We start from the raw sequence: 19,873 nt of genomic DNA on the forward strand, positions 1-19,873 counted from the left end.
AGAAAACTAGGTCCAGAATGAGCTGTGAATGGATTGGGAAAACTATTTAGAAAAAAATCCGATCCAAAAAATCGCAAAAACAGTAAAACTCAGAGTGAAATTGCCGCATGTGAACAAAAAACCACTAGCGAGAAAGCGAATTTTTGTTCAAACACCGTTTTCTCACTCTACTTTAAAATTAGAGCGAAAAAAATTCACGCCGCAAAAGCACTCGCTTTTTCGCTTCATTTCCTGTTTCGGCGTGACCAAAACCACTACTCCAATTTGACTTCAAAAATCATGAAAATGTGTGAACAGATCTTAAAAAAAAAAGACAGCGCCCCAATACAATTCAAATTCTTTGAATTGTAAAAAATCAAGAGCACCGCAATATAGCTTCGCTCAACTTACAGCTTCGCAGCTATAAAAAAGACGCTACACTCATACTCTACTGCGTCTTAAAAACAAATTTGGAACCCAAAGGGCAGAGTGTATCATAGCAGGAAAAAAAACGAGGTAAAACTGAAGCACAATAATAGAAAAACGTTAAAAAAAACAAAATTACATGAAAAATCCACTTATTTAAGGCAGTACAGAACTTTTGACAAATACTGGGAACAATCACAGCATTTTTATGTCAACTATATTTACAGCATCTCCGGTCTTTCGGCTACAATCAGCGTTTAAGATAGTACTTGTTTGTCACTTTGAATTCACCTTGTTACACAGACACAGAACAGATGTCGAGGCATAATCGCCTGACACAAATTACAACTGATCTTAACACAGATACATGTAGATTGCTCGATTGATTATTACACAATTTGAAATACACACATTAAATACACTGACAAATTACGAATATCGATTACAGATCTTTTCAGGACAAGAAACAACTTAATTGTGCGTACATTGTAAAAACCGATTCCGTTATTCGACTTTGATGGCCAGAATCAGCAAGAGACTACTGCATGTTGAACTCGTCCTCTGATTGTCCAGGTAGTCGAATGTTGGGCAAGTGATCCATCATCAATTCCATTTGTGATGACGTCATCCTGTTTTCCTCTCTGTGTCGACTGTCGAAGCTGTCCTCGAGGTCTGTCCATTCTGGGATCTCGTCACATGCCATCTCGTGGGGAAGTCGCTGTCTTGCAGTGTGGAAATGGAAGCAGAGAGGGTAGTTTAACAGGTGCGTGCATCGGGTAGCATAGATGTCCGCGTACCCCTTCACCTGTAATCAACAGACCCCTCTGTGAGTTGTAAGTTGAGTGACATTTTAAACTGTTATTAACAGCTGTCCGAATCAATGATTTGGGAACAAATGTTTGTTATCTTCTAAGAAATTTGCGGCGTTTATGTCGGCATACCCTTTCACCTGTAATCACTTTAACTGTTATAAACATAAACCGACTAATGTCGGAAGAATTGCTCTCAAACGACAGGCGGGTGGAAAAACATTTGACTCCACCGGGATTCGAACCATTGACCTCTCTTCATTACCTTATGCACTGCATACTGTGCTATTTTTCCCATCTTCTTGCTACGCCGCAATCGATTTTAATTTATCAACAAGCTTTACTTCGGAGTGAGAGCAATAGAGATCACTCAAAAATGAAGAACGAAAGTGTGAAAAAGTCACTTGAGAAGTCAAAGAATGTTCTAGAAGAAACGCGCAAAATGGTCAAGCAAAAAATTTGCATAAAAATGACCAACACGTTTACAACAATTGCTATGAACTTCGTTCAAGAGCAATTAAACAGGTTTCTGAGATATTGAATTGATGTGGCTCAGGGCCAAAAAATAATTCCCTCTATGTCTAATCGGTGTGGTATCGAGTTATACGTTCCCAGTATAACATCTCATTCGCAAACAAAGAAAAGTCACCCGGTTTTCTTTTGCTCAAAAAATCAAGTAGTTTCTTAAAGCAGTTCGATTCTTTTCTTTGATTTCCATAGAAACTATTGCGTCAATATCCAAATTAGAGCAAAACTTCATAACAAGTCAAAAGCCGGACTATAAAAATCTCGCTCAAAATTTTGGGTAATCTTGAGCACTTTTCGTATGTCAGAGTACCTGGGATGCAAAGAATGTCTCCCGTGAGCCACTCTGAAACAACCCTCCCAGTTTTCCATAGGTCAAATCAACAGCTCTCAACTTTTCCTTCAACGTCCACTTTGCGTGGGAGGCCTTTTCTAGTTCCTTCACGCTCATTACTTCCCCTCCTCCATTCTCAGTCCCGTTCACGTGGTGCCCATTCTGGTAACTCTCAATGCGAGGTGTCGCTTGTCCACTGTTACTGGCTTTGATAATGTCCACCTAAAACACCAGTGTAGTTGTCGTGGTCGCTAACACCATTACAAACATAACCGACTAATAATTAGTAATTATTACACCCACCACCATTAACACCAATGTCAAGAAAAATTTGGTCAATTTGTTGAAGTAAAAATTGACTTTTAGGCAACAAACATAAAAAGAAAGGTATCAGTATTATGATTATAATGAAGGCTTTAATACTCGTTCTAGTGTCAAGATCGGCTTTCAAATATCAACAAGTTGTTTGACAGTGTAACTGTTTTTAGCAACTTTTTCAACTGTTCAAGGTTTTCGGCGTTCGTAAGTAGAAGGCTAACTCATTCCATTTCTTAGAACGAGAAAACCAAGCCATTTTGTGCTGAGTGCAGAATTTTAAAGATTTTTTAGGATGCTACAGCTTCGTCCATGCATAATCTTTCCAGGAAAGTTAACTTAAACTGCGAAAAATGACTAAAAATTGAGAAAATAAAAAAATCTTTCTTTAGAAGGTTGGCATTCTAATAACATAACAATCAATAAATCAATAATACAAACAAACCCTTTCAAGTTCCTTGATGAGCGGTTTGCATTTGACCCAGCATGCGATTTGGTGATCCAGTTCTTCCACCACCAAGAACGTCTTCCACCCCTTGTGTTTCTTGCACTTCAGGATATCACCAAATATGTGATCACCCACGTACAGCACTGGCTTACCACCAACATCTGAAAGATAAACACTAGATTAGATACAAAAAAAAGTATAAAATGGTATAAAAAGTTCAAAGCATTGGTACAATCAGCGCTTGAGAGACTTACATCACTGTTGTACTAATAAGACTAGTTTTAAATAATATAACATACAGTTAAAAAAACAACTTCATAAAAATTAGTTAGAAACTTATAAGAAAAAAATTCACACCCACCAAATATTCCAGGCAATTTGGTGTGAAAATTATAACGAACACTTGGAGGATGATTGGAGTTTAAAGTGAAAAACCGTGTACTTTGATCAGCTCTCTTTGCGATAATAACCGAGTGGTAATATTCATACGACACTATAAAGAGGACAAAAAGGACAATTAAGAGGGCTCCATTTCATTGGTTACTCCTCTTCAAGTCAAGAAATTATAGCTCTTCAGAAGTTTCGGTGAGCCGTTTACTTAGAGAACGCTTAAAAAATCTCTAAAATTCAATTGCGTTTATCGCTTTCTAAAAACAAAAGCAAAATTTTGTCTGTCAGATAAAAAAATCCGCCGCATGAAAAATTGTGATAAAAAGAACGTAACGTCCTAAAGTACGTTTTATATAGTAATGGATATATCTTTTCCCCTTTTCTACTGATCATTTTATATAGTGCCAAATCTTTAACATTCTCAAGGCCATATATAGACTTGAATTTCCTGCCTTATTAAGATGAGAAAATGTATATTTACTTTAATAATGTCCTGTAAACTTTCTCAAGTATATTTCTTATAAAAAACACTTAGTTATCTTTTGTTATTTGATTTATTCATAACGCAGAAACTTGTGATAGTGCTAACCGGTATTTATATTAACACTGTACACTTTTTATGTTCACTTTATTTGTCTGGCACGTGCCAGCACCCGCCAGAAGTTTAGTTATCTTGATTTAATCTTGATGTATTTGTACAATGATTACTCAAATGTAAATACGGCCCCCGGGTCTTAAAAAGTATTAATTACAGGGACACAACCAAAATTGTCCAGCTAAAGATCAAACGCCTTAAAATTCAGTCTTATATTGAAATCTCTTTTCTTTAACAAAAAATCCCATTTGGCTGTCGGCCCTGCTCCGAAGCAAAATTAAAACCGCTCACGCCCTGTACAATTATATCCGCGAAAAGAAAATTTTAAGTAACAAAAGCTATGCTACTAAATAGTTAATTCAATCAGCGAGAAACATTACTTCAACAAATCTAATCCAACAATATAGCTAAGAACAAAGGCACATTAAAAAGACGAACAGGACGAAGATAGTTATAAAACTTCGTTTGAAAGAACGAAGTTTTATAACTATCTTCGTCCTGTTCTTCTTTGTAAATGCCTTTTTTTGTTCACTTTATTTGTCTGGCACGTGCCAGAACCCGCCAGAAGTTTACTTATCTTGATTTAATCTTGATGTATTTGTACAATGATTACTCAAATGTAAATACGGCCCCCGGGTCTTAAAAAGTATTAATTACAGGGACACAACCAAAATTCTCCAGCTAAAGATCAAACGCCTTACAATTCAGTCTTATATGGAAATCTCTTTTCTTTAACAAAAAATCCCATTTGGCTGTCGGCCCTGCTCCGAAGCAAAATTAAAACCGCTCACGCCCTGTACAATTATATCCGCGAAAAGAAAATTATAAGTAACAAAAGCTATGCTACTAAGAAGTTAATTAAATCAGCGAGAAACATTACTTCAACAAATCTAATCCAACAATATAGCTAAGAACAAAGGCACATTAAAAAGACGAACAGGACGAAGATAGTTATAAAACTTCGTTTGAAAGAACGAAGTTTTATAACTATCTTCGTCCTGTTCTTCTTTGTAAGTGCCTTTTTTTGTTCACTTTATTTGTCTGGCACGTGCCAGAACCCGCCAGAAGTTCAGTTATCTTGATTTAATCTTGATGTATTTGTACAATGATTACTCAAATGTAAATACGGCCCCCGGGTCTTAAAAAGTATTAATTACAGGGACACAACCAAAATTGTCCAGCTAAAGATCAAACGCCTTAAAATTCAGTCTTATATTGAAATCTCTTTTCTTTAACAAAAAATCCCATTTGGCTGTCGGCCCTGCTCCGAAGCAAAATTAAAACCGCTCACGCCCTGTACAATTATATCCGCGAAAAGAAAATTTTAAGTAACAAAAGCTATGCTACTAAGTAGTTAATTAAATCAGCGAGAAACATTACTTCAACAAATCTAATCCAACAATATAGCTAAGAACAAAGGCACATTAAAAAGACGAACAGGACGAAGATAGTTATAAAACTTCGTTTGAAAGAACGAAGTTTTATAACTATCTTCGTCCTGTTCTTCTTTGTAAGTGCCTTTTTTTGTTCACTTTATTTGTCTGGCACGTGCCAGAACCCGCCAGAAGTTCAGTTATCTTGATTTAATCTTGATGTATTTGTACAATGATTACTCAAATGTAAATACGGCCCCCGGGTCTTAAAAAGTATTAATTACAGGGACACAACCAAAATTGTCCAGCTAAAGATCAAACGCCTTAAAATTCAGTCTTATATTGAAATCTCTTTTCTTTAACAAAAAATCCCATTTGGCTGTCGGCCCTGCTCCGAAGCAAAATTAAAACCGCTCACGCCCTGTACAATTATATCCGCGAAAAGAAAATTTTAAGTAACAAAAGCTATGCTACTAAATAGTTAATTCAATCAGCGAGAAACATTACTTCAACAAATCTAATCCAACAATATAGCTAAGAACAAAGGCACATTAAAAAGACGAACAGGACGAAGATAGTTATAAAACTTCGTTTGAAAGAACGAAGTTTTATAACTATCTTCGTCCTGTTCTTCTTTGTAAGTGCCTTTTTTGTTCACTTTATTTGTCTGGCACGTGCCAGAACCCGCCAGAAGTTCAGTTATCTTGATTTAATCTTGATGTATTTGTACAATTACTCAAATGTAAATACGGCCCCCGGGTCTTAAAAAGTATTAATTACAGGGACACAACCAAAATTGTCCAGCTAAAGATCAAACGCCTTAAAATTCAGTCTTATATTGAAATCTCTTTTCTTTAACAAAAAATCCCATTTGGCTGTCGGCCCTGCTCCGAAGCAAAATTAAAACCGCTCACGCCCTGTACAATTATATCCGCGAAAAGAAAATTATAAGTAACAAAAGCTATGCTACTAAGAAGTTAATTAAATCAGCGAGAAACATTACTTCAACAAATCTAATCCAACAATATAGCTAAGAACAAAGGCACATTAAAAAGACGAACAGGACGAAGATAGTTATAAAACTTCGTTTGAAAGAACGAAGTTTTATAACTATCTTCGTCCTGTTCTTCTTTGTAAGTGCCTTTTTTTGTTCACTTTATTTGTCTGGCACGTGCCAGAACCCGCCAGAAGTTCAGTTATCTTGATTTAATCTTGATGTATTTGTACAATGATTACTCAAATGTAAATACGGCCCCCGGGTCTTAAAAAGTATTAATTACAGGGACACAACCAAAATTGTCCAGCTAAAGATCAAACGCCTTAAAATTCAGTCTTATATTGAAATCTCTTTTCTTTAACAAAAAATCCCATTTGGCTGTCGGCCCTGCTCCGAAGCAAAATTAAAACCGCTCACGCCCTGTACAATTATATCCGCGAAAAGAAAATTTTAAGTAACAAAAGCTATGCTACTAAGTAGTTAATTAAATCAGCGAGAAACATTACTTCAACAAATCTAATCCAACAATATAGCTAAGAACAAAGGCACATTAAAAAGACGAACAGGACGAAGATAGTTATAAAACTTCGTTTGAAAGAACGAAGTTTTATAACTATCTTCGTCCTGTTCTTCTTTGTAAGTGCCTTTTTTTGTTCACTTTATTTGTCTGGCACGTGCCAGAACCCGCCAGAAGTTCAGTTATCTTGATTTAATCTTGATGTATTTGTACAATGATTACTCAAATGTAAATACGGCCCCCGGGTCTTAAAAAGTATTAATTACAGGGACACAACCAAAATTGTCCAGCTAAAGATCAAACGCCTTAAAATTCAGTCTTATATTGAAATCTCTTTTCTTTAACAAAAAATCCCATTTGGCTGTCGGCCCTGCTCCGAAGCAAAACTAAAACCGCTCACGCCCTGTACAATTATATCCGCGAAAAGAAAATTTTAAGTTACAAAAGCTATGCTACTAAGTAGTTAATTAAATCAGCGAGAAACATTACTTCAACAAATCTAATCCAACAATATAGCTAAAAACAAAGGCACATTAAAAAGACGAACAGGACGAAGATAGTTATAAAACTTCATTTGAAGGAACGAAGTTTTATAACTATCTTCGTCCTGTTCCTCTTTGTAAGTGCCTTTTTTTGTTCACTTTATTTGTCTGGCACGTGCCAGAACCCGCCAGAAGTTTAGTTATCTTGATTTAATCTTGATGTATTTGTACAATGATTACTCAAATGTAAATACGGCCCCCGGGTCTTAAAAAGTATTAATTACAGGGACACAACCAAAATTGTCCAGCTAAAGATAAACGCCTTAAAATTCAGTCTTATATTGAAATCTCTTTTCTTTAACAAAAAAATCCCATTTGGCTGTCGGCCCTGCTCCGAAGCAAAATTAAAACCGCTCACGCCCTGTACAATTATATCCGCGAAAAGAAAATTTTAAGTAACAAAAGCTATGCTACTAAGTAGTTAATTCAATCAGCGAGAAACATTACTTCAACAAATCTAATCCAATAATATAGCTAAGAACAAAGGCACATTAAAAAGACGAACAGGACGAAGATAGTTATAAAACTTCGTTTGAAAGAACGAAGTTTTATAACTATCTTCGTCCTGTTCTTCTTTGTAAGTGCCTTTTTTGTTCACTTTATTTGTCTGGCACGTGCCAGAATCCGCCAGAAGTTTAGTTATCTTGATTTAATCTTGATGTATTTGTACAATGATTACTCAAATGTAAATACGGCCCCCGGGTCTTAAAAAGTATTAATTACAGGGACACAACCAAAATTGTCCAGCTAAAGATCAAACGCCTTAAAATTCAGTCTTATATTGAAATCTCTTTTCTTTAACAAAAAATCCCATTTGGCTGTCGGCCCTGCTCCGAAGCAAAATTAAAACCGCTCACGCCCTGTACAATTATATCTGCGAAAAGAAAATTTTAAGTAACAAAAGCTATGCTACTAAGTAGTTAATTAAATCAGCGAGAAACATTACTTCAACAAATCTAATCCAATAATATAGCTAAGAACAAAGGCACATTAAAAAGACGAACAGGACGAAGATAGTTATAAAACTTCATTTGAAGGAACGAAGTTTTATAACTATCTTCGTCCTGTTCCTCTTTGTAAGTGCCTTTTTTGTTCACTTTATTTGTCTGGCACGTGCCAGAACCCGCCAGAAGTTTAGTTATCTTGATTTAATCTTGATGTATTTGTACAATGATTACTCAAATGTAAATACGGCCCCCGGGTCTTAAAAAGTATTAATTACAGGGACACAACCAAAATTGTCCAGCTAAAGATAAACGCCTTAAAATTCAGTCTTATATTGAAATCTCTTTTCTTTAACAAAAAAATCCCATTTGGCTGTCGGCCCTGCTCCGAAGCAAAATTAAAACCGCTCACGCCCTGTACAATTATATCCGCGAAAAGAAAATTTTAAGTAACAAAAGCTATGCTACTAAGTAGTTAATTCAATCAGCGAGAAACATTACGTCAACAAATCTAATCCAATAATATAGCTAAGAAAAAAGGCACATTAAAAAGACGAACAGGACGAAGATAGTTATAAAACTTCGTTTGAAAGAACGAAGTTTTATAACTATCTTCGTCCTGTTCTTCTTTGTAAGTGCCTTTTTTGTTCACTTTATTTGTCTGGCACGTGCCAGAATCCGCCAGAAGTTTAGTTATCTTGATTTAATCTTGATGTATTTGTACAATGATTACTCAAATGTAAATACGGCCCCCGGGTCTTAAAAAGTATTAATTACAGGGACACAACCAAAATTGTCCAGCTAAAGATCAAACGCCTTAAAATTCAGTCTTATATTGAAATCTCTTTTCTTTAACAAAAAATCCCATTTGGCTGTCGGCCCTGCTCCGAAGCAAAATTAAAACCGCTCACGCCCTGTACAATTATATCTGCGAAAAGAAAATTTTAAGTAACAAAAGCTATGCTACTAAGTAGTTAATTAAATCAGCGAGAAACATTACTTCAACAAATCTAATCCAACAATATAGCTAAGAACAAAGGCACATTAAAAAGACGAACAGGACGAAGATAGTTATAAAACTTCGTTTGAAAGAACGAAGTTTTATAACTATCTTCGTCCTGTTCTTCTTTGAAATTGACAAAGACAAGGAAAAATTGGTTCATTTATAGCTCAAAAACACCAAACACTGACATTTTCAGCTTGAATTTAGGCCTTCCAGCAGTTTCAGCACACCTGAAAGGCTACTATAGGCAGCTGATGCCCTCCATTGCAACTTAAAGCTAGATTAGCTTAACCTGTTGTCCCCTTTTAAAAACTCGAAACTCATGGAAACAGCTGCCAAAACACCTCAAACATAGCTGGCAGATTGCCAGAAAATAGCCGCAATAGCATCGTAGAACAGTAGTCTAAAAAAAACATTAAAACAGACCGACCAAAAAAATAGTCTTTTCATTGAAGCCTGATATGTTATATTTTGGTTAAAAATCTATTAGATTGCTCTCAAAGAACCTTCATTTAGGGTGACACACACCCATTTATTTGACCTTATCTCTTTGAATTAAAATAAAAGTCCATTTCAAAGTGAAGAAGTCATTTTTGTGAGTGAGGTAAGTCAATGGTGAACAAATATTTAATAAAAAAATGAACAAAAAAAACTCGCTCCACCACAAGCGAAAAATGCATAAACGAATGAACAAAAAGCAGTTTTGAACAAGGTGACGTCATATGGTCGTAACAAACATCGCGACGAAATAAAAAAAAACTTAGCAGGAAAAGTCATGACTTACAACTCAAAGCATTTTCATTGAGTATACAGAAAACTAGAACTAGAACGGACTATGAAAGGATTGGGAAAACCATATAGAAAAAAAATCTGATTCAAAAAATCGAAAAAACAGTAAAAAATTAAAGTGAAATTGCCGCATGTGAACAAAAAACCACTAGCGAGAGAGCGAATTTTTGTTCAAACACCGTTTTCTCACTCTACTTGAAATTTAGAGCAAAAAAAATTCACACCGCAAAACCACTCGCTTTTTCGCTCCACTTCCTGTTTCGGCGTGACCAAAATCACTACTCCAATTTGACTTCACAAATCATAAAATTGTGTGAACAAATCTTTTAAAAAAAGAGCGCCCCAATACAATTCAAATACATCGAATTGTAAAAAAAACAACGTTTTCTCACTCTACTTTAAAATTAGAGTGAAACAATTTCACGCCGCAAAACCACTCGCTTTTTCGCTCGACTTCTTGTTTCGGCGTGACCGAAATAACTACTCCAATTTGACTTCAAAAATCATGAAAATGTGTGAACAGATCTAAAAAAAAACATAGACGGAAGAATTCCGGAAACGACTGAAAGGAGAAAATTGCCCTCAACAACTATTGTGAACCCTGAAGCTCCACAATTACCATAAAAAATTTGAGGAAGAAAAGAAACGGCATTCAAAAACCAAAAACAAATTGAAAACTAGAAAAACTTCATGACTTTTTTAATAGTACAAGGAAACATAAAAAGCCGAATAACGCTCCTTTACAATTAGAGCAATGGAAAGCTCGCAAAACAATGGGCAAGTCATAATAGGCTAAGAAACTTGTCTAAAATAAAAAAGAAATACTGCAAAAAAATAAGAAAAATGGTTTAAAATTTCTCAACTTTTCTGTTAATTTTCCTAAGAAAAAAAGGATTTATACCAAAGCATTAAAACAAACATAGCTGGCAGATTGCCAGAAAATAGCCGCAATAGATTCGTAGATCGGCAGTCTAAAAAAACAGTAAAAAAGACAGACCAAAAAAATTCGTCTTTTCATTGAGGGCTGATCTGTTATATTTTGATTAAAAATCTGTATTGCTGCCTATATTAGCTGCTCTCTAATAACCTTCATTTAGAGTGACACATACCCATTTGACCTTATCTCTTTGAATTAAAGTAAATAAAAGTCAATTTCAAAGTCAGGAAGTCATTTTTGAGAGTGAGGTAAGTCAAGTGTGACCAAAAATTTAATCACGCGCATGAACAAAAAAACTCGCTCCACTAAGAGCGAAAAATGACGTCACACATGCAATTCAGTCGAAATTGCATGAACGAATGAACAAAAAATGGCTGTGACGTCATATGGTAACAAAAATCATGACGACGAAATAAAAAAACATAGCAGGACAAGTCCTGACGTACAATTCAAAGAATTTTCATTGACTAAACAGAAAACTAGACCTAGAAAGGACTATGAATGGATTGGGAAAACCATTTAGAAAAAAATCCGATCCAAAAAATCGAAAAAACAGTAAAAATCAAAGTGAAATTGCCGTATGTGAACAATAAACCACTACCGATAAAGCGAATTTTTGTTCAAACACCGTATTCTCACTCTACTTTAAAATTAGAGCGAAAAAATTTCACGCCGCAAAACCACTCGCTTTTTCGCTCCACTTCCTGTTTCGGCGTGACCAAAATCACTACTCCAATTTGACTTCAAAAATCATGAAAATGTGTGAACAGATCTTAAAAAAAAAAGACAGCGCCCCAATACAATTCAAATTCTTTGAATTGTAAAAAACCAAGAGAAGGCCAATAATAGCCCCAGCTATCGCTGTGCGGCTATTAAAAAAAAGAGGCAAAAAATTATTAAATTTCGTCTAAAAATCAGCAAAACTGATCAAAAACCTCCAACTAAGCATTTAACTCAAACTAACTTCTTGACAGCGCCCCAATACAATTCAAATTCTTTGAATTGTAAAAAGCTATCGCTGTGCGGCTATAAAAAAACGGTACCAATAGAAACCACATTCTTTTGATTGTGAAAAAAATAGGATTATGAACAGTCATATATTTATGAACAGTCATCTGTTTATATGAACAGTCATACGCAAAGGACAAACACAGACACAATAATATGAGGCCAATGACTGCCTTATGGTCTTATGAATCCCACAAAAAACGTATTTTGAATTGAAACAATCGCACTCTTTATTTATATTTTTGTTTAAAAAATACAAACCCCACCTAAGGCGTCTTCAAGCTGATCCACATTCCCCCCACTATACACCTCATTTGGCTGCATTGTTCCATTGCTTGTAGAGTCGTACATTGCCACGTGCTCTCCTGTCTCCGGGTTCACGCGGAACAACTTCGAACCCTCTTTGAAGAACTTGGGTTTGCGGCTGTTGGTGACTACCAAGTCGAATAGCTTGTACCAATTTGCACCTTGGAACTCGTCGCTCATTGGCTGATCGAACAAGTAGGACATTATTCCATTCGTGTATTCCCAGTCGCTATTCGTCACTAGGAAGATCTTCTTTCCTTCATTCTGAAATGATCAATTAACCAATATGACATTCTGGAGTAGAATTGAATCGAGTACTTTTTCGGGGCAGAATTTAGGAATCCGTTTCCTCAAATACAGTTAACTATGTCTTCATTTGACAAAAAACACGCAAGTACTTGTCATACTAATGATTTAAAAGATCAATTAACGGGCTGGCTATACATTACAATCAAAACTAGCCCTCGCTATCGCCACGCGGCTATTATTAATAACTACAAGACAGTTGCAAAAATACTAAATCAATGGGGGCATGCGGCTAGACACTACACAAGCCCGGGTTTTTCCAGACAATCTTGATCAAGTTCTCCAGAAAATTTAGAGTGACAAATAAACTAACCTTCAGCGTGTGAAGCAAAACCGGCATCTTTTCATCTTTCTCCACATACTCTGAGATATGGTCCAGGATGTACTTTTTGAAGTGTCCCTTCATGTGAACTATTTCAATCGCTTCTCGCATGTCTTTGAACAGTTCGTTAAACAGTTTGAACTTTCCACCCTCAATGTGAACGCCCGTCTTCAGACCCCGACCTTGAATCGCATCCCTCTGAACGAAATGGTTGATCACCGCAGCAAAGAACATGAGCTCCGGAATGTGGAACGGCGTGTTGAAGATGTACATACGATCTAATGAGCAAAAAACCTGACCATCCAGTCATTCTGGACTATAAGATTACAATAACAACCCATCAACTGACCAGCAGCACTTAAAACATGCTAATTCCTACTTTAATCCTGAAATTTTCAATCCTAAAAATGTTGATTTCAAGATTCTGTGCGAACTAACCAATGTGAGTTTCTTAATTTATAATAATTTCCACAGCCACATTCTTCTTTCGAGAGCAATAAATCTTTTATATCATTTTAAAAGGCACTCATGTAACACATGGACTTGTCTGAAGAACGTATTTTGGAAGAAAATTTGCCACCTATTTTTGATTCAACTTTTACCGAAACATACCTGTAAATGTCACAAATCGTCCGGGATACAACTCCTCGGTTTCTCGTTTGCTTTTCATCTGATATCCCAGAGCACACATCAAAATGTTCCCGAAACTGTCCACTTTGAGGAAGCATCCATACAACGTGTCGAACCACAATCCTCTCACTGGGAAGTCTATGTCATACGTCAGGGATCCCAGTTCCTCGGGGTATCCCATGGCAACGAAGGAATCCAGCGCGTGGAGGAAAAGGGCTTCGTGGTACACGGGCCACTTGTACAACGCCAGCGTGTAGTCCATATCGAAACCATAGTGCTTAATTTTGCTAAGGTTTACAGGCCTATTGACAAAAATTTTCGATTGGAAATTGTTTCTACTATCATTGAGCTGGTCCATGGTGCTACGCTACAAGATCGGAGAATGTTACCTTGGTAAGACTTAACGCGATGGTGGCTAATCAGCAAATAACGAAGGATCAATCAAGGCGTAAGATAGTTCTCTTCAACCATACATAGTTCTTATGTCTACATACCGGCGTGCGATAACAATAACGATGGATGAACAATTTGACAATGAGCAAACTTTTCATGCCTACACAGACGCCTTATATGACATATTTATAGATTTGATGAAGGTTCTACCCGATAGATTTACACGGGCCTATTTGGGCTATTAATTCATCAAAAGTCATCCATCTTAATAATTACAAAAATTAAGCAAATAGCACCACGAATTAGATTCTAAATTGACTTAAATATCGACAGCAGAATTAACAGCGTCGACAAGATGAAAGCTTGCAAACATAACTTTGTGGTGACAGGCGGTTTTGTAGAGTAACCATCATTTATAACGCCAAATTTGACGGAAGTTAGTTTCCTCTCAAACAAAAAACGCCAGATTGATAATACCATTACTCATAGCTGGACATCAAAGCAAGGTTCATTGCCAGGTTAAATATAAAGTGACAATAATGAGGAAGTATATTACAGGAAATCCATTACTATACTATGGGAAAGTTTTACGCCAAATAAGCTGTCTCATTCTGAAATAAGCTGAGAAACGGTTCATGAATTAGTTCCTAACGTAGCTTTCTGAAATTTTGGAGTAGCTTTTCAATCTAAGCAAAAATGTGTTTAGGTATTTCATTTGTTCCCACATCATATGGTTATAAAATTCGGGATCGATGGTTCTTTACTCAAACTCTAACGCTCTCCCATTAGCCCGAACCTAAGATGAAGAACCTTTAACGAAGTAGAAAAATATGGTTTTGTGGATATAAAATAAATGCTCTCAAAAACCAGCCTTCAGAATTCCAACAATAGAATTTCAGCTTGGCTTTAAAAAGCAAACCAAACTTGAATATTAAAAAATCTAGTTAAATCTCAGAAGTTGAAAAGAAAAGCAAATGCTAACAAAAGTGAAAAACGTGTCTGCTCCTCCAGCTTATTTGTAATTGACCCCAAATTTAGCAACTCAAAATCATTCTTCTCACGGAGTACAGTTATGGCTAATTATCTCTTTCGTCATAAGATTATTACCGGATTCAGTAAGAGTGACATAAATGCTGTCAAAGATTTCTTGATTAAAAAAACGTTTTGCGCTGACTTAATCTGTACCTATTATGTTGTATGTACTTGTTCAAATTGTGTTGTTATGAAGAGCATATGCTAATACTTTTGGTTTCTCTTTGAGAATTAAGTCTTTCTCTCTCTCTCTCAATTAAATTCATAAACAAAAATATCTATCAACAAAAATAATTAGGCTCCTTGCAAACAAAAATAATTATCTCGTGTCGTCCTAATGGCAACTTATTGCTGGAAGGCTTGGATGTCAAGATACCAAACATAATTTCGACAATAAATTAAATAAAATAAAACGTTAAAAAACTATTACTTAGTGCGAAATCTCACGTCATCTGCATTAAAAATCTTAAGCCGCGCAGGACAATCCAATGGATGAGTAGTGATCCCCTACTATGAGACATCAGTGCATCGTATATAATTTGAAAGACATCTGCTTTAAAAAAGCAAACTGTGCCTGAAATCTGGAGGATCTGAACTACCTACCTGTGATTCTGCTAAATATTTGGGAGTGCATATCGATGGAAAACTTCTTTTAAAAAATCATTAACTCATTGCAGGTGTCAAAAACCTCGTGAGGCATATATCTCTAATGGTTATACTGTGTCAGTTCGTAATCAAAGAAGTTCTTTTGAAATATATTTATAACATGAAAGCTGTTTGGATAGCAACTACAGTCTTCAGGGGCTGTCAGATTGTGCGCCTCTTAAAAATATCCTGAGGGAAGACGTTATGAGCAACAACATACATGCACCCAAATAACAACTGTAATTAATGCACAGATCAGCAACTTAAAAATATTAACACCCGCATCAAGCTAGTATCTGTGTTTGTTGTAGCGTAATAGCAGATTCCTATTTTTTTTGAAAAAAGTAAAGCAAGAAATGTCCCTCCCCAACATGGTTGAATATTGGCTGTTCCGGGTCTTTACCAGCCCTATGTCTTCTTAAAGCATTTAGTGTTTTTCAAATCTCTCAAGTGAATAAAAAACACAAAATCAGTTAAGAAATTTTAAAGCAAAGATAGACAACTCGTGAAAACGAAGATCTAATGGTGACCCAGTCTAAGGTCCCAGACACAATCCACCTCTGATCAGACGGAATTGGGTCACGCACAGGGTAATCGTGCGAATCAAATTATAGGCTCGCTAAGTGTAACGGTTGCAGGATGCCACAGTGAAATTTTCAGTGCATGCCGATGCTAATGGCGTCTTCTTTTGGTCCCACCCACAGCGAAGGGCAATTCTCTCACGAAACTCTCTTCCTCAGGTCAAAATGATATCGCTTTGATGGTATAGCTTTCAATCGGACTCATACTCCTTTATCATTGAGTCAATTGATTAAACTCGTTCATATCGAAAACGCTCTAAATTGGGACAGTGAGGGACAAATTTAATGAATTGCACTTCCTTGCGGATGTAGACGGATTAGTTCGTGAGTTAAGGGAGAACAACACTGATGGTGAAAAGTTATGTGAAATAGAGTCGTCTGCCAAATGGTACGCCAATAATGTACGTGAGACACCAATGGATAGAGGGGTTAAAAAAGCTAATGATTTTTTGAAAGATCAAAAACTACCAGCTGTACCTTTTGATAAAGGTTGCGGTTTTTGTGTTATGAAACAGACAACATACTCGGATAAGCAAAAAGAAGTCCTGAGCTCCAGTCAGTTTGAGCCTCGTAATTGAGAAAGTGATGATCTAACAATAAGAACGGAAAAACTGATAAATAGCAGTTTGCATCAATTAATGAAACCGGGAAAGTTAAGTGAAAAGTTGTATCACAGGCTCAGGACAACTGGATCGCAACCGACCAGGCTTTATGGACTTGCTAAGGTACATAAAATTGGTACGCCGCTTCGGCCTGTTCTGTCAATACCCGGCAGCAGTTACGAGAACCTCAATAAATTTCTCTCTCCCTTTTTCGGGAAGTTACCAGGTGCAAATATTGAGACTAACTCGAAAGATGCCAGAGCAGCTCTAGAGACTACCAAATTGGATGAAGATGAGCTAGTGGTATCTCTCGATGTAAAAAGCTTATACACCAATGTACCTGTTGAGGAGGCAATTGAAATTGCGCTTAAAGATTTGTACTCCAGTGACGAGGTACCTGAGATTCCGAGTTCAGCTACGAAGAGCCTTTTGAGACCAGCCGTAACGAACGTTCACTTTAAATGTAATAAAGTGTGGTACAATCAATCGAACGGGTTAGCAATGGGTGCTTCGCTGGCGGTAATTTTGCCAAATTTGTGGATGAAATTATTTGAAAAATCTTTGCAGAAACCAAAAAAGGGAAGGAAGATCAAAACTCCTGACACAAAGGTGATATGTATTGACTGAAACCGACGCGTTACTTTCCGAGAGAAAGGAATCGAGTGCAAATCATGCAAAAACTGGTTTCATGCAAAATGCCAAGGTATCACTGACACAGAATACCAGACCATTCAGGAAATTGTTGGGATCTTTTCCTATTGTACAGAAAAAGGTAGAAAAGAGGACACACTGGAATTGAAATTATTCAAGAAGTATGTGGATAACATAGTGTGCACGGTAAAGGCGAACCCTATAGATTACCTTGAGTATGCAAATTCTCTTCACAATAACTTACAATTCACTCTTGAGACACCAAATGGAAGTGGAGAACTGGCATTCCTAGATCTAAACATAAACCTAAACGAAGATAGAAAAATCAGCTGTCATTGGTATCAATATTCAACTGAGACCGGCATAATCCTAAATTTCCGCAGCTGTGCACCGTTACAACATAAGAGAAATGTGATTCAAGGGACTGTGCATAGGATTTTTAATGCGACCAGTGACTGGCAATCCTTTGATGTAGCTCTTAAGAAAAATCTAGAGACCTGGACTGAAAATCAATTACCAACGGAGTGGTCCTCCAGCACTGTTAATGAGACGTTGGATTAAATAGTCATGAAGGAAAAGGTCACAGCAATCTCACCCCAAAATGAACAACATCTTAAAAAAGTTAAAAATCTTAACAATAGGGAGCCTAAACTTAGGTTTTGATCAATACAGAGAAAGAAGCACGCAAAATTTTGCAAGTAGACTGAAAAAATTGTGTGATATTCAAATCATTTTCACAACAAGAAAGCTAAGAACTTGCTTGCCCACCCTGAAATCACCTTTTCTTAGGAATCTGAAATCCCATGTGGTATATAAAGTTACATGTAACGCATGCAGTTCCATCTATGTTGGCCAAACAAGCCGACATGTTACCACTAGAATTTCAGAGCATCGAAAGAAGGATTCCCCTGTTGGACAACACCTTGTTGAATATTGTGGTACAACGCATAACGTAAAATGGGAGATTCTTGATGCATGTCGCGGGGTTGAAAAACTAATGACGATAGAAGCGATTTACATCAAAAAGCAAAAACCGCAATTAAATAAGCGCGATGAAAATTGCGAGCGGGAATTGACATTAAAATACTAGTTCAAATACAAAAATTTTACTTTTGAAATTCAAAAAAAATATTCTGGTACGTGTTAGTTCAAAATTTTGTCAACCCCAAAGTGTAAAAAATAAAAACAGATAAGAATGAAAGTAAAAATCCCTTTTCAGGAATAGAAAGCATTATACCCGGGATTTTCATAAAATCCGGAATCAAAAATGAACTGATTTTAGTGTCGTAAGTGTAAATAAAATGTTGTAAATGTGATTTTAACTGTAAATAATTTCAATAATTCGATGTTACTTTAACTCATTTCTTAGAATTAGAGTCAAAGACAAGTTTATATACTTTGTAAAAGATTTCATTTAATTTTTAAACCTGAAGATGAACGCAATGTTCGAAAACGTTCGTTTAATTAATCAATTTAAGTTTTAATTGACAATTACTTCTCTGCATCTTTTCAATTTGATATTAAATATTTTGCCTTTTAATTTTATATATTGATTTGTTTTTGCTTTAGTTAGTCTTCGGACTGGAATAGGAAAAAGAAATGAAACCTAAAGTGATCGTTTGTATTATTTAAAACAATCTTTAGGTTATAGGTATGTCTGGGTCAATCTCCCAGAAAAAAACATCTCTTCCAGCATTTTCGATTGTTGGCCAGATTGTTTATTAGAGTCAGTAATAGGCAATCGTTGATTGATTTCTCATATTCTTTTAACACGTTTTCAATATTAGGAAGATCAACATTGCAAGAGGGTCACATTACTTTTTTACCTTCCTGGGGGTATTGCTTCTTTGTAACTGAACATATTTTTTTAGTTCAGCGTTTGAATAAATTTTGGAATGATAGAGCGGAAGACATAGTTTCTTGATTTTTTCACGCAAAGGTTACGGTTGAGACCAATAAGCAAGATTGTTCTCAAATCTCTTCTATTAAAACCAGCTTACAACGAATGAAAGAGTTGTCCATTTCCTGTCTTTGACTCGAAGATTGTTAATGATCGCCAACAAATTTTGCAATCAATAATTATCTTTGGGTCAAAGGCAGGAACTGGACAAGTCATTCATAGTGCTGATCACACATAAATCTGTTTTCATTAAATCACAACTTAGAATACCGTAGATCTCCGCTAATTGCTGACAGTTTTGTACCGGGGCACTTACGAAGAGATATCAGCCGACCTGAATTTTTAGGAGGAACGAAAGTCAAATGAGAAGCTGCTACGCGAATTGGTAGTTTAGCTGGAACTTTGCATAGTTTGGTATAGGAGGCCTTCAATGAGCCAATAATTTTTCCATTCGTTTGCAGCAACGCCACAAGAGCCATTGCTTGCAGTAGTATAGCAATTTACAAGTTTTAATTGACAATTTAAGTTTTAATTGACAATTACTTCTCTGCATCTTTTCAATTTGATATTAAAT

At 36.1% G+C, this 19,873-nt stretch overlaps 3 protein-coding genes across 3 annotated transcripts in view; 1 reads left to right on the top strand and 2 right to left on the bottom strand.

The window, feature by feature from the left end:
* Positions 1 to 1,020, bottom strand: part of LOC142351936 (uncharacterized) — a 28,210-nt gene extending 27,190 nt beyond the window's left edge. The window contains exon 1 of the mRNA XM_075404209.1: positions 891 to 1,020. The gene's annotated coding sequence lies outside the window, so the exon portion shown is untranslated. The remainder of the gene's footprint in view (positions 1 to 890) is intronic.
* LOC142352268 (cleavage and polyadenylation specificity factor subunit 4-like) overlaps positions 1 to 19,873 on the top strand; it is a 441,589-nt gene that overhangs the window by 364,650 nt on the left and 57,066 nt on the right. The window lies entirely within an intron of this gene.
* On the bottom strand, positions 672 to 14,438 carry LOC142351937 (cytosolic purine 5'-nucleotidase-like). Its single transcript, XM_075404210.1, has 6 exons — positions 13,478 to 14,438; positions 12,857 to 13,143; positions 12,198 to 12,501; positions 2,834 to 2,997; positions 2,053 to 2,295; positions 672 to 1,210 (listed from the first exon to the last, which is right to left on the bottom strand). Exons 1-6 carry the CDS (start codon positions 13,851 to 13,853, stop codon positions 944 to 946), a joined length of 1,641 nt encoding a protein of 546 aa, XP_075260325.1. The 5' UTR covers positions 13,854 to 14,438; the 3' UTR covers positions 672 to 943.

The sequence above is a fragment of the Convolutriloba macropyga genome, chromosome 13, assembly GCF_964194025.1.
Source record: "Convolutriloba macropyga chromosome 13, txConMacr16.3, whole genome shotgun sequence".
Taxonomy (NCBI): Eukaryota; Metazoa; Xenacoelomorpha; order Acoela; family Convolutidae; genus Convolutriloba; species Convolutriloba macropyga.

Excerpts from the sequence above, each read along its gene's own strand:
- LOC142351937 (XM_075404210.1), bottom strand. The coding sequence starts at position 13,853 with ATGGACCAGCTCAATGATAGTAGAAACAATTTCCAATCGAAAATTTTT. Across the intron at positions 2,296-2,833 it reads TCATCAAGGAACTTGAAAGG|GTGGACATTATCAAAGCCAG; the intron begins GTTTGTTTGTAT and ends CTGGTGTTTTAG. Across the intron at positions 1,211-2,052 it reads AGACATTCTTTGCATCCCAG|GTGAAGGGGTACGCGGACAT; the intron begins GTACTCTGACAT and ends TGTTGATTACAG.